At 45.6% G+C, this 25,520-nt stretch overlaps 1 protein-coding gene across 2 annotated transcripts in view; it reads right to left on the bottom strand.

The window, feature by feature from the left end:
- LOC140476597 (zinc finger FYVE domain-containing protein 1-like) overlaps window positions 1-22,048 on the bottom strand; it is a 93,366-nt gene extending 71,318 nt beyond the window's left edge. For both annotated transcript variants that reach the window (XM_072569434.1, XM_072569433.1), the window contains exons 1-2: window positions 21,393-22,048; window positions 4,325-4,829 (exon numbers count right to left, since the gene is read on the bottom strand). In XM_072569434.1, the coding sequence (XP_072425535.1) occupies window positions 4,325-4,829; window positions 21,393-21,866 (979 nt within the window). In that variant the 5' untranslated portion in view covers window positions 21,867-22,048. The remainder of the gene's footprint in view (window positions 1-4,324; window positions 4,830-21,392) is intronic.
- Window positions 22,049-25,520: the final 3,472 nt, after the last annotated feature.

The raw sequence follows: 25,520 nt of genomic DNA, 5'->3' as shown, positions 1-25,520 counted from the left end.
ATTAGAGTTGAGAGTGTGGCGCTGGAAAAGCACAAGTCAGGCAGCATTCGGGGAGCCCTTCCTGAAGGGCTTTTGCTGGAACGTCAATTTTCCTGCTCCTCGGATGCTGCCTGACCTGCTGTGCTTTTCCAGCACCACACTCTCGCCACTAACACCACTGCCCACTGTCAGGGCAGACTCAGCAGAGTGGTATACAGTCAGGAGGGAGCTCTCAACATTAACTTCAGATCCAGATAAGTCATGATATCAGGTCAAAATTAGGAACAAATTCTCCTGCTGATTATCACCTACTAAGGCTTGGGTTTGCTTCACCCACTTGGGTCCTGTCTTCATTCCAGCTTTGGCGCAAAAATGAACAAAGGTAAAGGGGATGGGAGGCTGCCTGTGCTTGACATTGGCCAGGGAAGGTGGCTTCATGCAGTGGAAAATGTTTAAGGCTGGAGAAAATAGCTTGGGGAGCTACTCCGAATTAGGTACATCTGAGAGTGGGCTGAAGGAAGCCCACAAACAGTATCTATTTGAAGCAACTGCTAAAATGGAGGTAAGAGAAAGTGGTTTGATGAAGTTAGTCATTGATTACTGCAAGCTTCAATTTTTAATCAGATGTCTAGAAGCATTCTCAGGAGTCCTTCAGAACTCTGTCTCAAGAGCTACTAAGACACTCACTGTGTCAGAGGTTTTGAACATTCTGAATCTAGATTTTTAAAAGTGAAGTACTGGAGTCCCTTGTAAAGGAGACAGTTTTAGTGAGATTTAATGACTACCAATGTTAAAAATATCTACAGGATCTGTCTTAAAGGTCTGACCACTTAAAGTGCCCCATGTGGTAAGTCAGCCCACAGTTGGTCTATTAATTCACATTTCTGTCAGAGTCAATCCTGGATGTTAGAATCTAAGCTGTATCTTGTTGACTAATTCACAAATGCAAGCATCCCTGGATCAGCTAAGAACAAGAGAACAAAGAGAACAAGAGAACAGGAACAGGCCCTCCAAGCCTGCGTCAACACATTTTGCTCCTCCATACTAAAACTGTCTTCATTTACAGGATACGTATCACTCTATTCCCTTCCTATTCGCGTATTCATAGAGGTGCCTGTTTCCACTAGGTACAACAGCAGCCTAAACACCAATGCATTTGGGCATTGGATAACTTTTGGACCTGCACACCTGGATCCCCCTGCATATCAATACTCCTAAGAGTACAGGGAGAACATGCTAACTCCACACAGACAATCGCCCGAGGCTGGAATTGAACCAGAGTCCCTAATGCTGAGCGGCAGCTGTGCTAACCATTGAGCCACTATGAACAATTAGTCACCAATACTGCCCTTTCCTCAACCAAGTCTCAGTAATAGTAATAACATCATACTCCCAGGTACTAATCCAAGCCCTAAGTTCATCTGCCTTTCCTACTACACTTCTTGCATTAAAACAAATGCACCTCAGACCACCAGTCCCTTTGTATTCATCATCTGCTCCCTCCCTACACTTCCCCTTAGTCACACGGACTTCATTACCTAGTTCCTTACAGGCTTTAGTTACTACCACCTGACTGTCCACTAACCTCAATTGCTCCCCTTCCCCCTGCCACATTAGTTTAAACACTCCCCAAGATATCAGTCCAGCCCAAGTGTAATGTGTAATAGTGCCCCCTCGCCCAGAACTGGTCCCAATGTCCCAAAAATCTGAATCCCTTCCTCCTACACCACTTCTCAAACTATGCATTCATCATGCCCCTTCTTTCATTTCCACTCTGACTAGCACATGGCACTGGTAGCAATCTTGAGATTACTACCTCTGAGGTACTACTTTTTATCTTGGTTCCTAACTTCCTAATTTCTGCTTGTAGGGCCTCAGCCCATTTATTACCGATATCATTGGTGGCTATATGCACCACAACAGTTCACCTCCCTGCCCCTTCAGAATGTCCTGCAGCCGACCTGAGACATCACTGACCCGTGCCCCTGGGAAGCAACATACTATTCGGGAATCTTGTTTTCGACCACAGAACTGTCTATCTACTCCCCTTACAATTGAATCCCCCATGACTATAGCCCTTCCACTCTTTTTCCCGCCCTTCTGTACAGCAGAGCCAGCCACGGTACCAATGAACCTGACTACTGCTGCCTTCCCCTGGTGAGCCATCTCCCCCAACAGTATCCAAAACGGTATACCTGTTCTAAACGGAGGTGACCGCACCGGACACCTGCACTGCCTTCCTGCTCTTTCTCTGCCTTTTGGTCACCCATTCCCTTTCTCCCTCAGAAATCCTAATCTGCAGTGTGACCAATTTGCTAAACGTGCTATCCATGACCCCCCTCAGCATCGTGTATGCTCCACAGTGAGTCCATCCGCAGCTCCAGAGCCGTCATGCGGTCTAACAAGAGCTGTAGGTGGACACACTTCTTGCATGTGAGGGAGTTGAGGCATCATTCACGTCCCTGACTTCCCACATTGAGCAAGAGGAGCATTACACGGGTCTGAGATCTGCAGCCATTTTTACTCTTAAGCTTAACTTAAACCAACTATAATATCAAATAACAGATAAATGAAAAAAAAGTAAACCACATGACAAAAAAAAACAGAAAAGCCTTACCTTATCAATACACCACAGTCTTTCTTTTGGTCAAAGGAGGGGGTGCTGGTGGGAGATACCAGACCTGTAGTGTCTCAGGTTCAGCCGCTGTTCAAATATATCAATTCACCTACCTTCCCAGAGTGCAATTTGACCACTCCCACTCAGCTCCTCACTCTCCCCACTCCCACTCAGCTCCTCACTCTCCCCACTCCCACTCAGCTCCTCACTCTCCCCACTCCCACTTAGCTGTGCTGCCGAAATAAAAGGGAAACCTACCTTCTCGCAGCAGTCCCCTTGTCCTCGCTCTCATTGGTCCTGCTGCTGCTGCTCCAAAATGTTTTGGATATTGCTCCTGAGAACCTTTTCAAGTAAGTTCCTTACTACCAACGTGGGGCTCACAGACTTGTAATTTCCTGGATTATCTCTGCTACCCTTCTTAAACAATGGGACTATACTGGCTATTCTCCAGTCCTCTGGGACCTCACCTGTGGCCAACGAGATACAAAGATGCCAACTAGTGCTCCAACAATTTGTTCTCTTGCCTCCCACAATATTCTGGAAAGGATCCCAACAGCACTCCGGGACTTATCTACCTTAGTAAGCCCCAAATAAATATACCTAACTGCCCAAGAGAAGGTGATCGTGAGCTACTTTCTTGAACTGCTGCAGTCCATGAGTCGTAGATACAAACCCAGGGAGTTTTAGTATTTTGACCAAGCAATAGTGAAGTAATCACAATACATTTCCAGATCAGGACAGAATGTGGTTTAGAGGAAAATTTGCTAGTCTTGTGTTCTCATGTATCTACAGCTTGTGTCCTTTTTAGAAAGTGCTGTCAGAATAGCATTACTGAGCTAGTGCAGTACATTTTTTATACGGTATACATTGTTGCCACTGTGCAGCACTGGTGGAAGAAGTGAATATTCAAAGTGGATATGGTACAAATCCAACCAACAGCTTTGATTCCTGTCATTGCCTTGATTAAAGGTCATGAGGACAGACAGGAAAATAGAATTTGTATTACTGTCTGATCAACCATGACCTGAATTATTTGCAGGGGTAGGCTCGAGGAGTTGAACAACCTAACTTATCCACTGGAAAGCCCTCAAGCCAGCCAGAACCCTGGTTGCTTCTCGTCAGGAATCATAGAAGGAAATGTAGGTTTGGCGCTACTAACTTAAAATGATTAGCATAAAATAGCACTTTCACTTTGTCCTGGGATCATTTAAACAATCCACTCAAATCTGAAGCAATTAATTTCTACATTAAGACAACACACACAAATGTGCAAAATAATGCAGGACCATACTTTTGATCATAATTGAAAGTTCTGAAGTTGGTGCTGTTTTTAAACAATTCATTCATACTTGACATCATACTAACACTGTCCAGTGATCACATTACTTAATCCTGTGGTGGGCAAAACATCTTTTGGTTTGACAGAAACATCCTGTGATGGTAAACAACACTCATGCTGTTACCACATAGTAGACGCTTCACTTGTTATTCAAACTTTAGAGAATCCTCCCCATTCTATCCCATGTCATCCAAAGTACATTAGTCACTTTTCAAGACCAAAAGTAACAGCCTTAGCACCATTCATGAGTGCATGCAATATAGTCAGAAAAGGCAAACTTGGATGTACTTGTTCAAACATCTATTAACTTCATTTCTGAATGAAACAAAAATCAAGATCTGGTTGTATAATATTCTAATTGAACAACAGAAGATTATTGTACAGCTTACCAGATCCCAATAATTTAGTATGCACTGTCTCATGGAAGATTATGACTGATGGTCCCAGAGTAGATAATGGAACATCCAATCCACATCTTGCAGTGGTAGCTTTCAACTCCTTTGTAAAATGTTTAAGGTAGGCTTCAGATGCGTCACTGAGAAACTTAAAGAGGTCATTGTGTAATCTGTCTGCACGAGTTCTGTAAATAATTATATCAGATATTGCAAGTACTTTGAGGAGCAATCTTGTTCTTTGACCAAGGTTGACTGTTGCTCCCAGTAAGCCTTCAGTGTCAATGACAACAATATGATGAACATGATCATAAGCTGCCCACACACCAACTGTGCAGGATTCCTGAGCAGGGGAGGTCTTGAAAACTTCATGCCCGTAGAAAAAGGTATGATTAAGGGTATGAGATTTGCCATCACCTGTGTTGCCAAAGATTGAAACTACTTTGAGGTTTTCATCTGCTTTGCAGCCGAGTTTCTGAATGAATTCCTCTTCATCTGCCACCTAATAAATACAGTTGGCAAACTGAGATTACTTCTGCAAATTCAACTAAAATGACAGGATTTCATACTTGCATGTTAAAGCAACACAAAAAAAAATGCATTTCAGACTTGAACATTACTGGAACAAAACTTAAGCATATATTTTTGAAAAATAAATGTATCTCCTAAACATTTTCCTGAGCTGCACAGCATTGACAAACATGATACCAATCATCCACTAATGCTAAGAACAGGCTGTCATACAACTCTATTTAACACTGCGTAGCCATGGCAGGCAAGTTGAAAGATTTGCAGGTTAGGTAGATTGGCCATGCTAAGCTGATCCATAACATCCAGTGATATGCAGGCTAGGTGGGTTAGCCATGGTAAATGCGGAGTTAAGGGAATAGGGTAGGGGGTGGGATGCTCTTCAGAGGGTTGGTGCAGACTTGATGAGCCAAGTGGCCTCTATCTGCACTGTGAAGATTCTATGATTCTTAAAGTCCCCTGGCCCTTATGGACTGAATCCTAGGACCTGAAAGAGGTAGCAACAGAGAAAATGGATGCATTGCTTTTCATTTTCCAAAAATCCTTGGATTCTGAAAATGCATCAGAGGATGGGAAATCTGCCAATGTGATGCCTCATTCAAGAAAGGGAGGGAGGCAGAGAGTGGGGAATTATAGGCTGATTAACCTAACATGTATTGATGGAAAGGTTTGGACTCAAATTTTTCAAGAAAGTCTCCACCAAATTGGATTGATAATATCTGTAGGTGTTGTGTATTTGGATATTCAACATTCAGCAAGGTACCTCACAAAAGGTTAAGTGATAAGGGAAAGTCCTAGTGTTTTCAAGATAGTACATTGGGATGGATTGAGTATGGGCGGAAATGGTGAGTCGGGTTAAGGGAATCTTTTTCACACTGGCACTGAAACTAGTGGAGTTCCACTGGGATCTTCTCTGAACCCTTTCAAGTTTCACAACATCTTTCCGAGGAGGCCAGAATTGCACGCAATATTCCAACAGTGGCCAAGCCAATTCCATGTACAGCCACAATATGAGCTCCCAACTCCTGTACTCAATACTCTGACCAATAAAGGTAAGCATACCAAACGCCGCCTTCACTATCCTATCTACCTGCGACTCCACTTTCAAGGAGCATGAACCTGCACTCCAAGGTCTCTTTGTTCAGCAACACTCCCACGGACCTTACCATTAAGTGTATAAGTCCTGCTAAGATTTGCTTTCCCAAAATGCAGCACCTCGCATTTATCTGAATTAAACTCCATCTGCCACTTCTCAGACCATTGGCCCATCTGATCAAAACCCTGTTGTACTCTGAGGTAATCTTCTTCACTGTCCACTACACCTCCAATTTTGGTGTCATCTGCAAACTTACTTACTTACTAACTATACCTCTTATGCTCAGATCCAAATCATTTATGTAAGTGACCCACTGGTGGCACTGCACTGGTCACAGGCCTCAAGTCTGAAAAACAACCCTCCACCACACTCTCCGTCTTCTACCTTTGAGACAGTTTTGTATCCAAATGGCTAGTCCTCCCTGTATTCCATGAGATCTAACCTTGCAAATCAGTCTCCCATGGGGAACCTTGTTGAATGCTTTACTAAAGTCCATATAGGTCACATCTGCCCTCATCAATCCTCTACTTTACTTCTTCAAAAACCTCAATCAAGTTTGAGACATGATTTCCCACGCACAAAGCCATTTTGATTATCCCTAATTAGTCCTTGCCTTTCCAAATAAATGTACATCCTGTCCCTCAGGATTCCCTCCAACAACTTGCCTACCACCGAGGTCAGGCTCACTGGTCTATAGTTCCCTGGCTTGTCCTTACCACCTTTCTTAAACAGTGGCACCACGTTAGCCAACGTCCAGTCTTCTGGCATCTCACCTGTGACTATCAATGATGCAAATATCTCAGCAAAAGGCCCAACAATCACCTCCCTAACTTCCCACAGACTTCTAGGGTACACCTGATCAGGTCCTGGGGATTTATCCACCTTCATGCATTTCAAGACATCCAGCACTTTTTCCTCTATAATATGGACATTTTTCAAGGTGTCACCATCTATTTCCCTACATTCTATATCTTCCATATCCTTTTCCACAGTAAATACTGATGTGAAATACCTTTTTAGCATCTCCCCATTTTCTGCGGCTCCACACAAAGGCCGCCTTGCTGATCTTTGAGGGGCCCTATTCTCTCCCGAGTTACCCTTTTGTCCTTAATATATTTGTAAAAACACTTTGGATTCTCCTTAATTCTATTTGCCAAAGCTATCTCATGTCTCCTTTATCCCTCTTCATTTCCCTCTTAAGTATGCTCCTACTTCTTTTATACTCTAAGGAATCACACAATCTATCCTGTCTATATCTGACATATGCTTCTTTCTTTTCCTTAACTAAACCCTCAATTTCTCTAGTCATCCAGCATTCACTTCCACCTACCAGCCTTTCCTTTCACCCTAACTGGAATATACTGTCTCTGGACTCTCGTTATCTCATTTCTGAAGGCTTCCCATTTTCCAGCCGTCCCTTTACCTGCGAACATCCGCCCCCAATCAACTTTTGAAAGTTCTTGCCTAACACTGTCAAAATTGGCCTTTCTCCAATTTAGAACTTCAACTTTTAGATCTGGTCTATCCTTTTCCATCACTATTTTAAATCCAGTAGAATTATGATCGCTGGCTCCAAAGTGCTCCCCCACTGAGGTGACACCTCAGTCACCTGCCCTGCCTCATTTCCCAACAGTAAGTCATGTTTTGCACCTTCTCAAGTAGATACTTCCACATACCGGATGAGAAAATTTTTCTTGTACACACTTAACAAATTCCTTAACACTATGGCAGTCCCAGTCTATGTTTGGAAAGTTAAAATCCTCTACCATAACCATCCTATTATTCTTACAGACAGCTAAGATCTCCTTACAAGTTTGTTTCTCAATTTCCCACTGACTATTAGGGGGTCTATAATACAATCCCAATAAGGTGATCATCCAAATAAGTGGGCAAAAAGTTGGCAAATGATATGCGTTGTGGGAAAATGTGAGAAAATGTAAAGTTCTTAATTTGGAAGAGAGAAAAGATTTTTCAAATGGAGGAAAAACTGCAGAAAGCTGCTTTAGAGACTTGGGGGTCTTTGTGCACAAAACAGGGACAGCTAGCATAAAAGTTCAGCTGATGGAAAGCTAATGGAATGCTGGCCCTTCCTGCTTCCAAGTGCAAAATGCTGGTGAGACCACATCTGGAGATCTGTTAAAACCAAAGACAACTGCAGATGCTTTAAATCAGAAACAAAAACAGAAGATGCTGGAAATGTTTTGCAGGTATGGCAGCGTTTTTGAAAAGAAATCAAAGTTAACTTTTCAGGTCCACGGCCAGACCTGCTGAGTTTTTCCAGTAACCTCTGTTTTTTTCTTCTGGAGAACTGTTATCATTTATGGTCCCCTTATTTACGAAAAGATAATATTTTGTTGGAGGTAGTTCAGTGAAGATTTACACAGATTATCCCAGTTAGAGAGGGATTGTCTTATGAGCAAATATTAAAAGGTTGGAACTACAATCATTCGAATTCCTCTGCATTCTGGGTGATCATTCTGGTCTGTATCATCACTATTAATGTCTCTATAGTCAGAAAAACTTCTCGTTCACGTAAAAAAAGTCAGAGAAGCCATATCCACTGCACAAGCTTGTTCCTTCTCTTATCTTCTTTCACTGCAAGTGGGCAAGATCAACATTTGTTGCTCAATCCTAATGCTCCAACAAGGAGTGAGGCCACATTGGACTTAGTACTGGGTAATGAACCCCTCCAGTTGACAGATTTGGAGGTCGGTGAGCACTTTGGTGACAGTGACCACAATTAAGTTATGTTTACTTTAGCAAATGGAACAGGATAGGTATATACTGCAGTGCAAGAGTCATTGCTGGGGGAAAGGCAATTATGATGTGATTAGGCAAGATTTAGGATGAATACAATGGGGAAGGAAACTGCAGGGTGTGTGCACAACTGAAACGTGGAGCTTATTTCATGGACCCAGCTACTGCGTGTCCTTGATCAGCGTGTACCTGTCATTCAGGGACGTAGTCGAGCAAGGGAACCGTGGTTTACGAAAGAAGTTGAATCTCTTGTCAAGAGGAAGGAGGAGGCTTATATTAGGATTAGATGTGAAGGGTCAGTTAGGGTGTTTGAGAGTTACAAGTTAGCCAGGAAGGACCTAAAGAGGGAACTAAGAAGATCCAGGAGGGGATATGAGAAGGATACAATCAAGGAAAACTCTAAAGCCTTCAATAGGTATATCAGGAATAAAAAGAATGATGAGAGAAAGATTAGGGCCAATCACGGAAAGTCGTGGGAAGTTGTGCATGGAGTCCGAAGAGATAGAAGAAGTGCTAAATGAATATTTTTGGTCAGTATTCACACTGCAAAAGGACAATGTTGTCGAGAAGAATACAGAGAATACTCCCATTTTGAGTGGGAGCAGCGGCCGAGGAAAAGCGAACCCGGGAGACTACAGCTAAGGTAAGACAGTTTGTTTCAAAATTACTTACCTGTAGCGGGCCGCGGTGTTTTTTTTCCTCTCTCTTCACAAAAAGAGCGGGAGCAGCAGAGGAAGTGACGGCAAACAGAGGGGCAGCCGGGAAGGAGAACTGTGAGTATAAATACTCACCCTTTAATCACCAACGGTCATTTGAGTGGGAGCAGCGGCCGAGGAAAAGCGAACCCGGGAGACTACAGCGAAGGTAAGACAGTTTGTTTCAAAATTACTTACCTGTAGCGGGCAGCGGAAGTGAGGTTGGAGCGCATAGCTGGGCGGGAAGGTAAGTGATTAGTATTTGAGTGGGTGTGTTCTAGACCCCAGGTCCTACTTTCGTAGGGCCTCCCTCCCACCCTCCTCCTCTAACCTAACTTTAAAGTCCACAGGTAAGTGACTCAGTGTTCTTGTTTTTGGAGACAAAGTGTACAGTCATGGCAGCGCAGGCGGTGGAATATTCCTCCTGCAGGATGTTTGAGGTAGGGGTGACCACCGACTTTGTCTGCAGGAAATGCAATCAGATCCTGATCCTCACCGAACGAGTTAGGGAACTGGAACTGGAGCTGGATGAGCTGAGGATTATTCGAGAGGCTGAGAGGGTGATTGATAGAAGCTACAGGGACATAGTTACGCCGGAGAACAGAGGTAGCTGGGTAACAGTTAGAGGAGGGAAGGGGAAGAAGCAGGCAGTGCAGGGTTCCCCTGTGGTCGTTCCCCTAAAAAATAAGTATACAGCTTTGGAAACTGTTGGGGGGGACAGCCTTGCAGGTGTAAGCTGCAGTGAAGGGGTCTGTGGCTCTGAGACTCAGAAGGGAAAGGGGGAGAGGAGGAGAGCGCTAGTTATAGGGGACTCTCTAGTTAGAGGGACGGACAGGCGGTTCTGTGGACATGGGCGAGACTCTCGGATGGTTTGTTGCCTCCCGGGTGCTAGGGTCCGAGACGTCTCGGACCGTGTCTTCAGAATCCTTAAGGGGGAGGGTGTGCAGCCAGAAGTCGTGGTACACATTGGCACCAATGACATAGGTAGGAAGAGGGGTGGGGAGGTCATTCAAGAGCTCAAGGAGTTAGGCTGGAAGCTAAAAGCTAGGACAGACAGAGTCGTCATCTCTGGGTTGTTGCCGGTGCCACGTGACAGAGAGGCAAAGAATAGGGAGAGAGTGCAGTTGAACACGTGGCTGCTAGGATGGTGTAGGAGGGAGGGCTTCAGATATTTGGACAATTGGATGCATTCTGGGGAAGGTGGGACCTGTATAAACAGGACGGGTTGCACCTGAACCAGAAGGGCACCAATATCCTGGGGGGTAGGTTTGCTAGCACTCTTCGGGGGGGGTTTAAACTAATTTGGCAGGGGGATGGGATCCGGACTTGTAGTCCAGCAAGTAAGCTAGCTGTGTGTCAGGATGCCCAAGACTGTAGGGAGGCTGTGGAGAAGGTAGCACTGACAGGGACTACTTGTGGACACAGAGATGGGCTCAAGTGCGTATACTTCAACGCAAGGAGTATCAGAAATAAGGTGGGTGAACTTAAGGCGTTGATCGGTACCTGGGACTACGATGTTGTGGCCATCACGGAAACATGGATAGATGAGGGACAGGAATGGCTGTTGGAGGTTCCTGGTTACAGATGTTTCAGTAAGATTAGGGAGGGTGGTAAAAAAGGAGGGGGGGGTGGCATTGCTAATTAGAAATGGTATAACGGCTGCAGAAAGGAAGTTTGAGGGGGATCTGCCTCTGGAGGTAGTATGGGCTGAAGTCAGAAATAGGAAAAGTGCAGTCACCTTGTTGGGTGTTTATTATAGGCCCCCCAATAGCAGCAGAGATGTGGAGAAACAGATTGGGAAACAGATTTTGGAAAGGTGCAGAAGCCACAGGGTCGTAGTCATGGGTGACTTCAACTTCCCAAATATTGATTGGAAGCTCTTTAGATCAAGTAGATTGGATGGGGCGGTGTTTGTGCAGTGTGTCCAGGAAGCTTTTCTAACGCAGTATGTAGATTGTCCAACCAGAGGGGAGGCCATATTGGATTTGGTACTCGGTAATGAACCGGGACAAGTGGTGGGCTTGTTAGTGGGTGAACATTTTGGTGATGGTGACCACAATTCTGTGACTTTCACCTTGGTTATGGAGAGAGATAGGTGCGCACAACAAGGTAGATTTTACAATTGGGGGAAGGGAAATTACGATGCTGTAAGACAGGATTTGAGGAGCATACGTTGGGAGCATAGGCTGTCAGGGAAGGATGTGGTGGAAATGTGGAACTTTTTCAAGGAGCAGATACGACGTGTCCTTGATATGTATGTACCTATCAGGCAGGAAAGAAATGGTCGTGTGAGGGAGCCTTGGTTGATGAGGGAGGTTGAATGTCTAGTAAAGAGGAAGAAGGAGGCTTACATAAGGTTGAGGAAACAGGGTTCAGACAGAGCAGTGGAGGGATACAGGATAGCCAGAAGGGACCTGAAGAAAGGGATTAGGAGAGCTAAGAGAGGGCATGAAAAATCCTTGGCGGATAGGATCAAGGATAACCCCAAGGCATTTTATGCGTATGTGAGAAACCTGAGAATGACGAGAACGAGGGTAGGTCCGATCAAGGACAGTAGTGGGAGACTGTGTATTGAGTCGGAAGAGATAGGAGAGGTCTTGAACAAGTACTTCTCTTCAGTATTTACGAACAAGAGGGACCGTATTGTTGAAGAGGAGAGTGTGAAACGGATTGTTAAGCTAGAAGAGATACCTGTTAGGAAGGAAGATGTGTTGGACATTTTGAACAACTTGAGGATAGACAAGTCCCCCGGGCCTGACGGGATATATCCTAGGATTATGTGGGAAGCAAGAGAGGAAATTGCAGTACCGTTGGCAATGATCTTCTCGTCTTCACTGTCAACGGGGGTGGTACCAGGGGACTGGAGAGTGGCGAATGTTGTGCCCCCGTTCAAAAAAGGGAATAGGGATAACCCCGGAAATTATAGGCCAGTTAGTCTTACTTCAGTGGTAGGCAAAGTAATGGAAAGGGTACTGAGGGATAGGATTTATGAGTATCTGGAAAGACAGTGCTTGATTAGGGACAGCCAGCACGGATTTGTGAAGGGTAGGTCTTGCCTTACAAGTCTTATTGAATTCTTCGAGGAGGTGACCAAGCATGTGGATGAGGGTAGAGCAGTGGATGTAGTGTACATGGATTTTAGTAAGGCATTTGATAAGGTTCCCCATGGTAGGCTTATGCAGAAAGTCAGGAGGCATGGGATAGAGGGAAATTTGGCCAATTGGATAGAAAACTGGCTAACCGGTCGAAGGCAGAGAGTGGTGGTAGATGGTAAATATTCAGCCTGGAGCCCAGTTACAAGTGGAGTTCCGCAGGGATCAGTTCTGGGTCCTCTGCTGTTTGTAATTTTTATTAATGACTTAGATGAGGGAGTCCGAAGGGTGGGTCAGTAAATTTGCAGATGATACGAAGATAGGTGAAGTTGTGGACAGTGAGGAGGGCTGTTGTCGACTGCAGAGGGACTTAGATATGATGCAGAGCTGGGCTGAGGAGTGGCAGATGGAGTTCAACCCTGCCAAGTGTGAGGTTGTCCATTTTGGAAGAACAAATAAGAATGCGGAATACAGGGTTAATGGTAGGGTTCTTAGTCAGGTGGAGGAACAGAGGGATCTTGGGGTCTATGTACATAGATCTTTGAAGGTTGCCACTCAGGTGGATAGAGTTTGTTAGAAGGCCTATGGAGTATTATCGTTCATTAGCAGAGGGATAGAATTCAAGAGTCGTGAAGTGATGTTGCAGCTGTACAGGACTTTGGTTAGGCCACAGTTGGAGTACTGTGTGCAGTTCTGGTCGCCTCACTTTAGGAAAGATGTGGAAGCTTTGGAGAGGGTGCAGAGAAGATTTACCAGGATGTTGCCTGGAATGGAGAGTAGGTCGTACGAGGATAGGTTGAGAGTTCTCGGCCTTTTCTCGTTGGAACGGCGAAGGATGAGGGGTGACTTGATAGAGGTTTATAAGATGATCAGAGGAATAGATAGAGTAGACAGTCAGAAACTTTTTCCCCGGGTACAACAGAGTGTTACAAGGGGACATAAATTTAAGGTGAAGGGTGGAAGGTATAGGGGAGATGTCAGGGGTGGGTTCTTTACCCAGAGAGTAGTGGGGGCATGGAATGCGCTGCCCGTGGGAGTGGTAGAGTCAGAATCATTGGCGACCTTTAAGCGGCATTTGGATAGGTACATGGATGGGTGCTTAATCTAGGTTAGAAGTTCGGCACAACATCGTGGGCCGAAGGGCCTGTTCTGTGCTGTATTGTTCTATGTTACTAGACTAGACAGGATTGAGGGTCACAAGGAGGAGGTGTTATCTATTTTCACACTTTCCAGAATTGCTAAGTCATCTGGGCTGGATGGGATTTATGCAAGGATTCTTTGGGAAGCCAGGGAGGAGACTGCAGAGCCTTTGGCTTTGATCATCGTCATTGTCTACAGGAATAGTGGGAGAAATCTGAAGGATCCCTTGTTGTCCCCTTGTTCAAGAAGAGGAGTAGAGACAACTCTGGTAGTTATAGACAACTCTGGTAGTTTTTGGTTGTGGGTAAAATGTTGGAAAAGGTCATAAGAGATCACCTAGAAAGGAATAAGTTGATTAGGGATAGTCAACACGGTTTTGTGAAAGGTAGGATGTGCGTCACAAACATTATTGTGTTCTTTGAGATGGTGACTAAGCAGATGGATGAGAGTAAAGCAGTTGATGTGGGGTATATAGATTTCATAAAAGTGTTTGATAAGGCTCCCCATGGTAGGCTATTGCAGAAAATACTGAGGCATGGACTTGAGAGTGATTTAGTGGTTTGGCTTGGAAATTGGCTGGCTGAAAGGTGGTGGTTGTTGGGAAATGTTCATCCTGGAATTCAGTTACTAGTGGTGTATCACAAAGATCTGTTTTACGCCCACTGCTGTTTGACATTTTTATAAATGACCTGGATGAGAGCATAGAAGAATGAGTTAGTAAATTTGCGGATGATACGAAGATCAGTGGAGTTGTGGACAGTGCCGACGGATGTTGTAGGTTACAGAGGGGCATAGATAAGCTGCAGAGCTGCACTGAGAGGTGGCAAATGGATTTTAAGTGAGAAAAGTGTGAGGTGATTCACTTTGGAATGAGCAACTGGAATAAACAGTACTGGGTTAATGGTAAGATTCTTGGCAATGTAGATGAGCAGACAGATCTCGGCATCCATCTACACAGATCCCTGAAAATTGCCACCAGGTTGGTAGGGTTGTTAAGAAGGCATATGGTGTGTTAGCTTTTATTGGTAGTGGGATCGAGTTTTGGAGACACAAGGTCATGTTGCAGCTGTTCAAAGCTCTGGTGCGGCCGGACTTGGAGTATTGCATACAGTTCTGGTCACCGCATTATAGGAAGGATGTGGAAGATTTAGGAAGGGTTCAGAGGTGATTTACTAGGATGCTGCCTGGTATAGAAGGAAAGTCTTATGAGGAAAAGCTGAGGGACTTAAGGCTGTTTTTGTGAGAGAGACGAAGGTTGAGACGTGACTTAATTGAGACATAGAAGATAATCAGAGAGTTAGATAGGGTGGAAAGTGACAGCCTTTTTCCTTGGATGGAGATGGCTAGCGTGAGGGGACATAGCTTTAAATTGAGGGGTGATAGATATAGGACAAATGTTAGAGGTAGCTTCTTTACTCCAAGAGTAGTAGGTGTGTGGAACGGCCTGCCTGCAACAGTAGCAGACTCGCCAACTTTAAGAGCATTTAAATGGTCATTCGATAAACATATGGATGAAAATTTAATAGTGTAGGATAGGCTTCAGATTGGTTCCACAGGTCATGCAACATCGAAGGCCAAAGGGCCTGTACTGCCCTGTAATGTTCTATGCTTTATGCCCTCAGTTGGAACTACAGTAGTACAAAGGCCCACTGTTCTGTTTCCCCCTCCCCACCACCCCGAGATGAAATCTAAAGCTAATCTTAGATGAATGTACCCCTGATCTTACACAGTCGAAACAATATATAACGCAATCTACTCCCTTCTGCCCTATGTCTATGTAACGGGGGAAGTTTGCAATGAGGGGTTTCAGTTCCATTACCTAGATAGGTTCAAAGATGTTTTAACCCCCACATAAGTCTGGTAAACTCTCTCGGCACCCTTTCAAAAACTTTGCAATCAATACCTATGTGGGGGATATAACACAGGACACAGTACCCAATTGAGGTCTGCCATAGTCGCATAAAAGACCAAATTATAAGCTTTTGTCTTAGATTGTTAACTGTGCTACAAATCCACTTTCAGATCTCATTTACTGTGATTATTGTTTCAGGGCACTGTTCATGAATGTTTGACAGCCAGCTACTGCAATGTCCCTATCTCTCCATTTTAATGTTATTTAATGTCCTGAAAGCTTCACTCATCATTTGTCCTGGCCATGTCCATAACACGACATCATTCTCTGATAAACTCTGCCTCGCCCCCAGATTAGAGACAAAAAAACTGCAGATGCCGGAATCTAAAGTAGACAGGCAGGAGGCTGGAAGAAAACAACAAGCCCAGGCAGCATCAGGAGGTGGAGAAGTTGACGTTTCAGGTGTAACCTTTCTTCAGGACTGTTGGTGGGTGTGGGGAGAGTTGCAGATAAAGGTGGTGGAGGGGGCAGGGTGGTGAAGTGGAGAGAGGTGAAGACAGGCAGAGGGTACGACCTGATTGGTCAAGGGAAGGAATGAGTGGTAGAGAGGAGTGAAAGAGAGGAGAGGGGCTGGGAAGGGAGTCAGGAGATGGAGAGGCAGGTTATTTGAAATTGGAGAACTCAATTTTGAGTCCTCTGGGCTATAGGCTACCCAGAAGGAAGATAAGGTGTTGTTCCTCCAATTTGCAGTTTGGTTTGTTGTGGCAATGGAGGATGCCAAGAATAGTTATGATGGAAAGGGACTGTCTGGGGGAATTAAAATGGGGAGGTCCAGTTGGCCCCTGCAGGCCCAGCTGAGATACTCGGCGATCCGTTCCCTAAGTTTGTGCTTGGTCTCCCCGATGTAGAGAAGACCACATCAGAAGCACCTGATGCAGTAAGGAAGAGAGGCAGATGAACCTCTGTCTCACCTGGAAGGACTGTATGGGGCCTGGGATGGAGATGAGGGGGTGGTGTGCCAGCAGGTTTTGCATCTTTTCCGGTTGCAGAAGGTACCTGGGAGTTCGGGCGGTTTGATGGGGTGAGTGGCATAAACCAAGGAATGTTGAAGGGAACAGTCCTTGCAGAAGGCAGAGAGAGGTGGGGAAGGGAAGATGTTCTTGGTGGTAGGGTCTAGTTGGAGTTGCCAGAAGGGTTTAAGAATAATGAGTTGGATGCGGAGACTGGTAGGGTGGTAGGTGAGGACAAGGAGGGGGATGGGTTTAGAACAGTGGAGCGGAGAATGGAGGGCTAACTGGATGACAGAGACAGGAAAAGCACATTGTTCGAAATATCTGGTATGCTTGGGAAATTCTCCTTGTCTGAGCAGATCAAATTGGGAGAATAGGATGGAGTTCTTGCAGGATACTGGGTGGCAGGAGGTGTAGTCCAGGTAGTTATGGGAGTCTGTGGGTTTGTAGCAAAAATCCAGCTGCAGATTGTCACCGGAGATGGAAATGGAGAGGTCAAGAAAGGGGAAAGAGGTGTCTGAGATGGACCAAGTGAAGTTGAGGGTGGGGTGGAAGTTATGGGTGAATGCTATGAACTGCTCCAGTTCAGCCTGGGTGCAGGACACTGTGCTGATGCAGTCATCGATGTAAGGGCTGAAGAGTTGGAACACAGTGCTGTGTAGGGATGGAAGAGGGACTGTTTGATATGGCCAACAAAAAGGCTGGGGCCCACCTGGGTACCCATGGCAACCCCCTGGATTTGGAGACAATGGAGGGAGTTAAATGAAAAGTTTTAAGGGTGAGGACCAGTTCGGCGAGGCAGAGGAGGGACTGGATGGGTCTGATGGAGGGGAAGAAGTGGAAGGCATGGAGGCCATCCTTGTGGGATATGGACGTGTATAAGGACCGCACGTCCATAGTGAAGATAAAGCGCTGAGGGCCAGGGAACTAAAGAGATAGGATATGGTGTCGGAGAGTTGGAATTTGGCTTCTGCGACATTGAGGTCTGTTCTCCAGACTACCTGTTTTAACCGTGAGTTTGATGGTGAACCAGGGGTTGATGCAGAGTGCTGCACATTTGTTGGGGGTGAGGTGGGAGTGGTTGAGGAGAGTGGAGAAATTGAGGCTTCCAACGTCACATCGGCAGTCAGCAATGAAGGGTTCTAGGATGGGTACAAGGTCAGCAGTGGGGTGGGCAAGTGAAGGAGGAAGATTGGAGGTGGAAGAACGGGTCCTCAGAGAGAGGTTGGGACCTTTTGTCCCCCAGATTAGCATGTCAGCCATGAGCCCAATCAAGGCAACAAGAAATGCTGAAAATCACAGAGCTCTGAAGAAGAGTCAACGAGACTCAACACTTTAGCTTGTTCTCCCTCCAAGGATGCTTCCTGACCCGCTGTGATTTCCACTATTCTTTTATTTTCAGTTCAGGTTCTTGCATCTGCAGTAGTTTGCTCTTCTATAAATCAAGATCCACCTGAAACTGCTGAATCATCCACAGTTCCATGACTTTCGCAACACTTTCTATTATCTGAAAACGTGTAAGTCATGCCCACAATCCCTTCATTTAGATCACTGCTAAGTAATAAATAGATAATAACTGATAACATCAATTCCTGCGAGACACTATCAGTGAACAATCCAAACAATCCAAAATTACATGCTGCTTTCAGGCCTCCCAGTCAGTTCTCAATCCATCAGATATAGCCATTGTTATCAGAACCCCTAATCTTTCAAAAAGGCTATTGTATGGGACACAATCAAAGGCTTTTCATGTTGCTGAGTTGACAAGTTTTATCATTTTACCATTCAATAAATTCATTGTTTTACTTGACCAAAGAGCTGCTTTCTCATTAGAGAAAGATAACTGATGCTGGTTTAACCTGAGGGTCACCACATTTGAGACAAGAGATGTGGTTGCAAAGCAGAATCCTTCCACAGAAATGGAAATTGAAACTACACTATCAGGCATCAGTCTGCATCATACACATGCCATGCAACCAACTGAGATAATTGGCTCCTGCCCTTTTACCTCCTTCACTGTCCTGCCTGAACACCGTGTATCCTCGAATATTCAGCTGCCAGTCCTGCACTTCTCTCAACCATGTCTCAGTGACAGCAATTATATCATAACTCCATGTTTTAATTTGTGCTTTCAACTCAGCTGCCTTGTTTGTCAGACTCGTAGCATTGAGATCCAACCTGCCCCTGTACCATAACTCACCCTTCCTGACTCACTTACTGTCACTTTAAATTTTCGCCATTCACTTCCCTTGTTGAACATACTGTTTAGCTCCCAAATCTGTCAAGTCAGTTTCAACTCTTTCCAACATCCTGAGCAAACCTCCGGAAGACTGTTGGTCCCCATTTTTGGACTAGATCAGATTCCCTACAGTGTGGAAACAAGCCCTTCGGCCCAACTAGTCCACACCTCCCTCCGAAGAGTAACCCACCCAGACCCATTCCCTCTAATTAATGCATCTAATTCTACGGGGAATTTAGCATGAACAATTCACCTAACCTGCACATCTTTGGACTGTGGGCGGAAACCGGAGCACCCGGAGGAAACCCAAGCAGACATCGGGAGAATGTGCAAACTCCACACAGACCGGGGGCTGGAATCGAACCCAGGTCCCTGGTGCTGTGAGGCAGCAGTGCTAACCACTGAGCCACCATGCCGCCTCTTCTGATTCAGGCGCAACAATATCTGCCCTGTACAGCTCCCACCGCCCTCAAAATCATATCCAATGTCCCAAAAATCTAAAGCCCTCCCTCCCACATCACCTCTCCAGCCATGGAGTCATCTGGGCTATCCTGCAATTCTGGACTTACCTGCATGTAGCACCAGAAGTAATTCAGAGATTACTATCTTTAAGGTCCTGTTCTCTACTCTTTTTCCTAGCTATCTAAATTCTGCTTTCAGGATCTCATTCATTTTTCTGCCTACATTGTCAATATCAACATATATCACGATCTTGGTCTGTTTGCCCTCCACCTTCAGAATGCACTACAGTTATTCAGTGACATTCCTGGCACCAGGGAGGCAACATACTATCCTGGAGTCTCTTTTGCAGCTACAGAAATACAAGTCTGTTCTCCTTACAATTTAATCTAATACAATTGCAGCCCTGCCATTCATTTTTTTTACCCCTGTTAAGCAGTAGACCCACACACGAAGTTGGCTACCACTGCTACTGTACGGTCATCTCCCCTAACGGTATTCAAAATGTCATTTATTTGAAAGGGGGAAAGCCACAGGGGACTCCTGCATGACACGCCTCCTCTACTCTGCCTGGTGGAGAACCATGCTTTTTCTGTCTGCTACCTGCACCTGAGGTGTGAGCACCTCACTAAACATGCTATCCACCACACGCTCAACACTGCAGATGTTCCAGTGAATTCACCAGCAGCTCCAGTTCCAAACTATGATTCAGCAATAATTGCGACTGGAAACACTTCACCATGGACAACTGAAACTTCCATGATTTGCCATACAGTACAAGAGGACCATATCACAAGTGCAAGCTCTGCTGTCACGACTTCTTTTAAGCCCTTGTGCAACTCTTTTTAAAACAAAATAGGTTTATGTAAGAATACTGCTACCTTACCTCCTTTACCCTAATTCACTTACATTTCTTTATTACATTGGCCCTGACTTTCACTTATTCCTGTTGTTTCTCAGTTAATCCCTTCTTCTAAAAATGTGCACTTTCTAAAAAAAGAACCAACTGATACACCACTTTCCTGTGACATCACTGCTTTGATTTGTTTTTCCAATCAGGAGCCTCCTGAAGACACAGTTATTAAACTAAGATTCCTCTCCTTCAGCTTAGTTGAAGTTAAAGAACATTGTCCTACAAACTATGAACCCTGAAAAAGGACCTCACAAACTACAAACAAAAACAACAAAATACCTTAGGCTGAATTCACTCAACTTCTGCACCCAACCATTCATGTCAAGTCATATGAGGAATGTTTGAGGTCTCTAAGTCTATACTTGATAGAATTTCAAAGGACGAGGGGGATTTAATTGAAACATACAGAATATTGAATGGTCTTGACAGAGTGGATATTGGGAAGATGTTACCATTGGTAGGATTAAAAGGCATCTAGATAGGTATATGAATAGGAAGGGTTTAGAGGGATATAGGCCAGGTGCTAGCAGGTGGGACTAGATTGGATTGGGACATCTGGTCGGCATGGACATGGGCCAAAGGGTCTGTTTCCGCGCTGTACATCTCTATGACTGTATGAGGGCACAGTCTTAGAGTAAAGGGAATACCTGTTAGAACAGAGACAAGGAAAAACGTCTTCAGCCAGACTGATGAATCTCTGGAATTTATTGCCACAGAAGGCTGTTGAGGCCAGGAGTATATTTAACACCGAGATAGACAGGTTCTTCACTATCAAGGGTTACAGGGAGAAAGTGGGAGAATGGGGTTGAGAAACTTATCAGCCAATGACTGAATGGCAAAACTGACTCGCTGGGCTAAATGCCCTAAATTCTACTCCCATGTCTTGTGGTCTAGAGATGTGAGGAAAAACCTTTTCCACCCAGACGGTTGTGGAAATCACTAACTGAAGAAGGGTGAGAGAGGCAGAGGCAGAGTTTAAGCGGTATTTAGGTGTGCACTTGGGACGCCAAGTGAGAGTTAGACTAGTTAGATGGATTTCTTTTTGTTTGGACAGGCGCGGGCACGATAGGGTGGATGGGTCCTTTTCTGTGTTGTTGATCTCTGCTACTCTATCCTCCCTCAAAAAATTGTGGAGGAGGGGGCTCTTTCAGCAGTCCCTCGGATACCTTCCCTGCTTTTGTACTCCATCCCCTCGAGCACTGAGCTCTAGTTACTACCCAATTCGGTCCGTACCCTCCCACCCCCCTCCCCTGTTTGGTCCAGGTATTAAAAGGCTTCCTTCACCTGGATCTGTTCCTGCTCGTCCACCAGAAGGAAGCTGCTGGCGGTCTGGCTCCTCAGCCTGTCAAGTTCTGCCTGTTGTTTGTGGTCCTCCCCAGGCCCGGCCTCAGCCTCCGGCTGCGGGTAGTTACTGACCGGGTGCTTGCGGCGGTTCGAGTGGCCCCGGCGGTGGCACTCGGCGCACACGTTGACCTTGCAGGCCAGGCAGCGGCAGCAGGCCCGGCGCCGGCCCCCGCTCGGCTTGTTGCCGTTGCACTGGTCACAGTACGGGAGGTGGCCGGGTCTCAGGCGGCTCCTCTCATGGTCCCGGAGTCGGGGCTGACTGTGCAGCTCCCGCTCACACACGGCGCACTGCAGGCTGCCGCACTCATCACACTCGAAGGCCGCCTCCGAGCCGCTGCACGCGTAACTCTCCTGACAGCGGAGCAGCTGCTCGGGCCCCGCAGCTGAGTTTGAGGCCCCGATCCCCCCGCTCATTATTCTCCTGTTTCTCGCTCGGGCACCGACACCCGAATCACAACAACAACACAGTTCAGCCTCGACCTCGGCTCCGGATCCCCTCGGCGACTCACTCGGGTTACGATCCGACTCCTCTGGGCGTTTCGTTCGGCTTCGGCTTCGGTTCGGCTCCGGGTCGTTCGGGTTCGGCTCCGGCTCCTTTCGGCGCGTCGTTCGGATTGGGTTCGGCTGCGGCTCCTTTCGGCGCGTCGTTCGGGTTGGGTTCGGCTCCGGGTCGTTCGGGTTGGGTTCGGCTTCGGCTCCTTTCGGCTCCGGGTCGTTCGGGTTCGGCTCCGGCTCCTTTCGGCGGGTCGTTCGGGTCCAGTTTCGACTTCGGCTCCTTTCGGCATGTCATTCTGCTTCGGCTCCTCTTGGCGAATATGTCGAGTTCGCTTTCGTTCCTCTCTCTTATTGCGGTGTGACTCCAGGTTCCAGTGTCTGCAGTTATTTGCTCTTTCGCTTCGGTCCCACACAACACCAGGTTATAGTGCAACAGGTTTATTTGGAAGCAAGTGAGCAACTTCACGTAATGTGCAACTTATGATCAACCTTGTCCTCGGAGGTAAATGCGCTTGTTAAGGAAGGTTTGGGAAATAAAAAAAAACCTGAGTCCACACCAAGAACTGCACTTCTCAGCATTTCGCCCATTGCCTACAGGCTTTTACATTTGAGGTGCACATCTAGAAACCTTTAGTAAACGGAGTTAAAAATCACACAACACCAGGTTATGGTCCAACAGGTTTAATTGTAAGCACTGGCTCCTTCATCAGCTGCTTGTGGTGTACGCAATTGTAAGACACAGAATTTATAGCAAAAGTTTACAGTGTGATGTAACTGAAATTATACATTGAAAAATACCTTGATTGTTTGTTAAGTCTCAACTGTTAGAATGGCCATGTTAGTTTCACTACTTTTCATATGTAAATCACAAAATTTTTTAAAAAGTTACATTCTAGGGTTAACTTTAACAATTGGTATCAGCCCAGATAATGTGTTGAAGATGTCAGCCCCCTGTTTGATTAGATTACTAACAGTGTGGAAACAGGCCCTTTGGCCCAACAAGTCCACACCGACCCTCTGAAGAGCAACTCACCCAGACCCATTCCCCTACACCTAACACTTTAGCGTGGCCAATTCACCTAACTTGCACATTTTTTGGACTGTGGGAGGAAACCGGAGCACTCAGAGGAAACCCACACAGACACTGGGAGAATGTGCAAACTCCACACAGACAGTTGCCTGAGGTGGGAACTGAACCCGGGTCTCTGGGGCAGCAGTGCTAACCACTGTGCCACCCACTGTGTGCTGTTGTCTGTGCCATAATGTTTAGATGGATTCTGATCTAAAAAATGAGTAGGTGATAGTAATAGTCACCACATTTTGGTTGCATTTACTTCAGTGATGTAAAGAGATAGGTATATACCCAAGGTCAAGAGTTATAATTGGGGGAAAGGCAATTATGATGTGATTAGGCAAGGTTTAAGATGCATAGGATGGGGAAGGAAACTTCAAGAAATTGAAATGTGGTGCTTATTCAAGGAACAGCTACTGTGTGTCTTTTGATAAGTATGTACCTGTCAAGCAAGGGAACCATGGTTTGCGAAAGAAGTTGAATCTCTTGACCAAGTGAAAGAAGAGGGTTTATGTAAAGATGAGATGTGAAGGCTCCGTTAGAGCGTTTGAGAGTTACAAGTTAGCCAGAAAAGACCTAAGAAGAGCCAGGAGGGGACATGAGAAGTCTTGAGCAGGTAGGAACAAGGAAAACCCTAAAGCTTTCTATAGGTATGTCAGGAATAAAAAAATGACGAGGGTAAGATTAGGGCCAATCAAGGACAGTAGTGAGAAGTTATGCATGGAGTCACCGGAGATAGGAGAGGCACCTAAATGAATATTTTTCATCAGCATTTGCACCGGAAAAACATGTTGTCAAGCAGAATACTGAGATACAGGCTACTAGACTAGATGGGATTGAGGGTCACAAGGAGGTGGTGTTGGCAATTCCGGAAAGTGCAAAAATAGACATATCCCCTGGGCTGGTTGGAATTTATACTGGGATTCTCTGAGAGGTTAGAGAGGAGATTGCAGAGCTTTTGGCTTTGATTTTTATGTTGTCATTATCTCCAGGAATAGTGTCAGAAGGCTGGAGGACAGCAAATATTGCCCCACTTGCTCAAGAACATGAGCGGCACGGTGTCTCAGTGGTTAGCACTGCTGCCTCACAGCACCAGGTTCGATTCCTGCCTTGAGCGACTGTCTGTGTGAAGTTTGCACATTCTCTCCGTGTCTGTGTGGGTTTCCTCCGGGTGCTCTGGTTTCCTCCCACATTCCAAAGATGTGCAGGCCAAGTGAATTGGTCATGCTAAATTTCCCATATTGTTAGGTGCATTAGTTAGGGGTAAATATAGGGTAAGGGAGTGGGTCTGGGTGGGTTGCTCTTCAGAGAGTCAGTGTGGACCTGTTGGACTGAAGGGCCTGTCTCCATACTGTAGGATATCTAATCTAAGGAGGAGAATAGAGACTACCTTGGTAATCATAGACCAGTGAACCTTACTTCAGTTGTGGGCAAAGTGTTGGAAAGGATTGAGAGATAGGATTTATAATAATTCTAGAAAGGAATAATTTGATTAGGGATAGTCAACACGGTTTTGTGAAGGGTAGATCATGCCTCACAAACCTTATTGTGTTTTTTGAGATAGTGACCAAACAGGTGGATGAGGGTAAAGCGGTTGATGTGGTGTATCTGGATTTAGTAAAGTGTTTGATAAGGTTTCCCATGGAAGGCTATTGCAGAAAATATGGTGGCATGGGATTGAGGGTGATTTAGCGATTTGGATGAGAAATTGGCTAGCTGAAAGAAGACAGAGGGTGGTGGTTGATGGGAAATGTTCATTCTGGGGTTCAGTTACTAGTTTGTACAGCAATGAACTGTTTTGGGTCCACTGCTGTTTGTCGATTTTATGTATGATCCGGATTAAGGCATAGAAGGATGGTTTTGTAAATTTCCGGATGCCACTAAAGTCGGTGGAGTTGTAGATGGTGCAGAAGGGTGTTACTGGTTACAGAGTGACATAGATAAGCGGCAGCGCTGGGATGAGAGGTGGCAAATGGAGTTTGATGCAGAAAAGTGTGAGATGATTCACTTTGGAAGGAGTAACAGGAATATAGCGTACTGGGCTAATGGTAGGATTCTTGGTAGTGTAGATGAGCAGAGAGATCTGTGTCCTGAAAGTTGTCTAGGTTAATAGGGTTGTTAAAAAGGTGTTCAATGTGTTAGCTTTTATTTATAGAGGGATTGAGTTTCGGAGCCATGAGGTCATGGTGTAGCTGTACAAAACTCTGGTGTGGCTGCACTTGGAGTATTGCGTACAGTTCTGGTCACTGCATTATAGGAAGGATGTGGAAGCTTTGGAAAGGGTGCCGAGGAGATTACTAGGATGTTGCCTGATATAGAGGAAAGGTCTTATGAGGAAAGGCTGAGGGACTTGAAGCTGTTTTCATTTGAAGAAGGTCGAAGAACCTTAATAGAAGCGTGATCAGAGGATTAGGTCGGGTGGACACTGGGAGCCTTTCTCTCGCATGGTGATGGCTCGCGTGAGGGGACATTGATGAATTGAATTGAATTTATTGTCATCT

The sequence above is a fragment of the Chiloscyllium punctatum genome, chromosome 4 (assembly GCF_047496795.1).
Source record: "Chiloscyllium punctatum isolate Juve2018m chromosome 4, sChiPun1.3, whole genome shotgun sequence".
Classification (NCBI taxonomy): Eukaryota; Metazoa; Chordata; class Chondrichthyes; order Orectolobiformes; family Hemiscylliidae; genus Chiloscyllium; species Chiloscyllium punctatum.
This window is presented reverse-complemented; position numbering and strand designations above follow the sequence as displayed.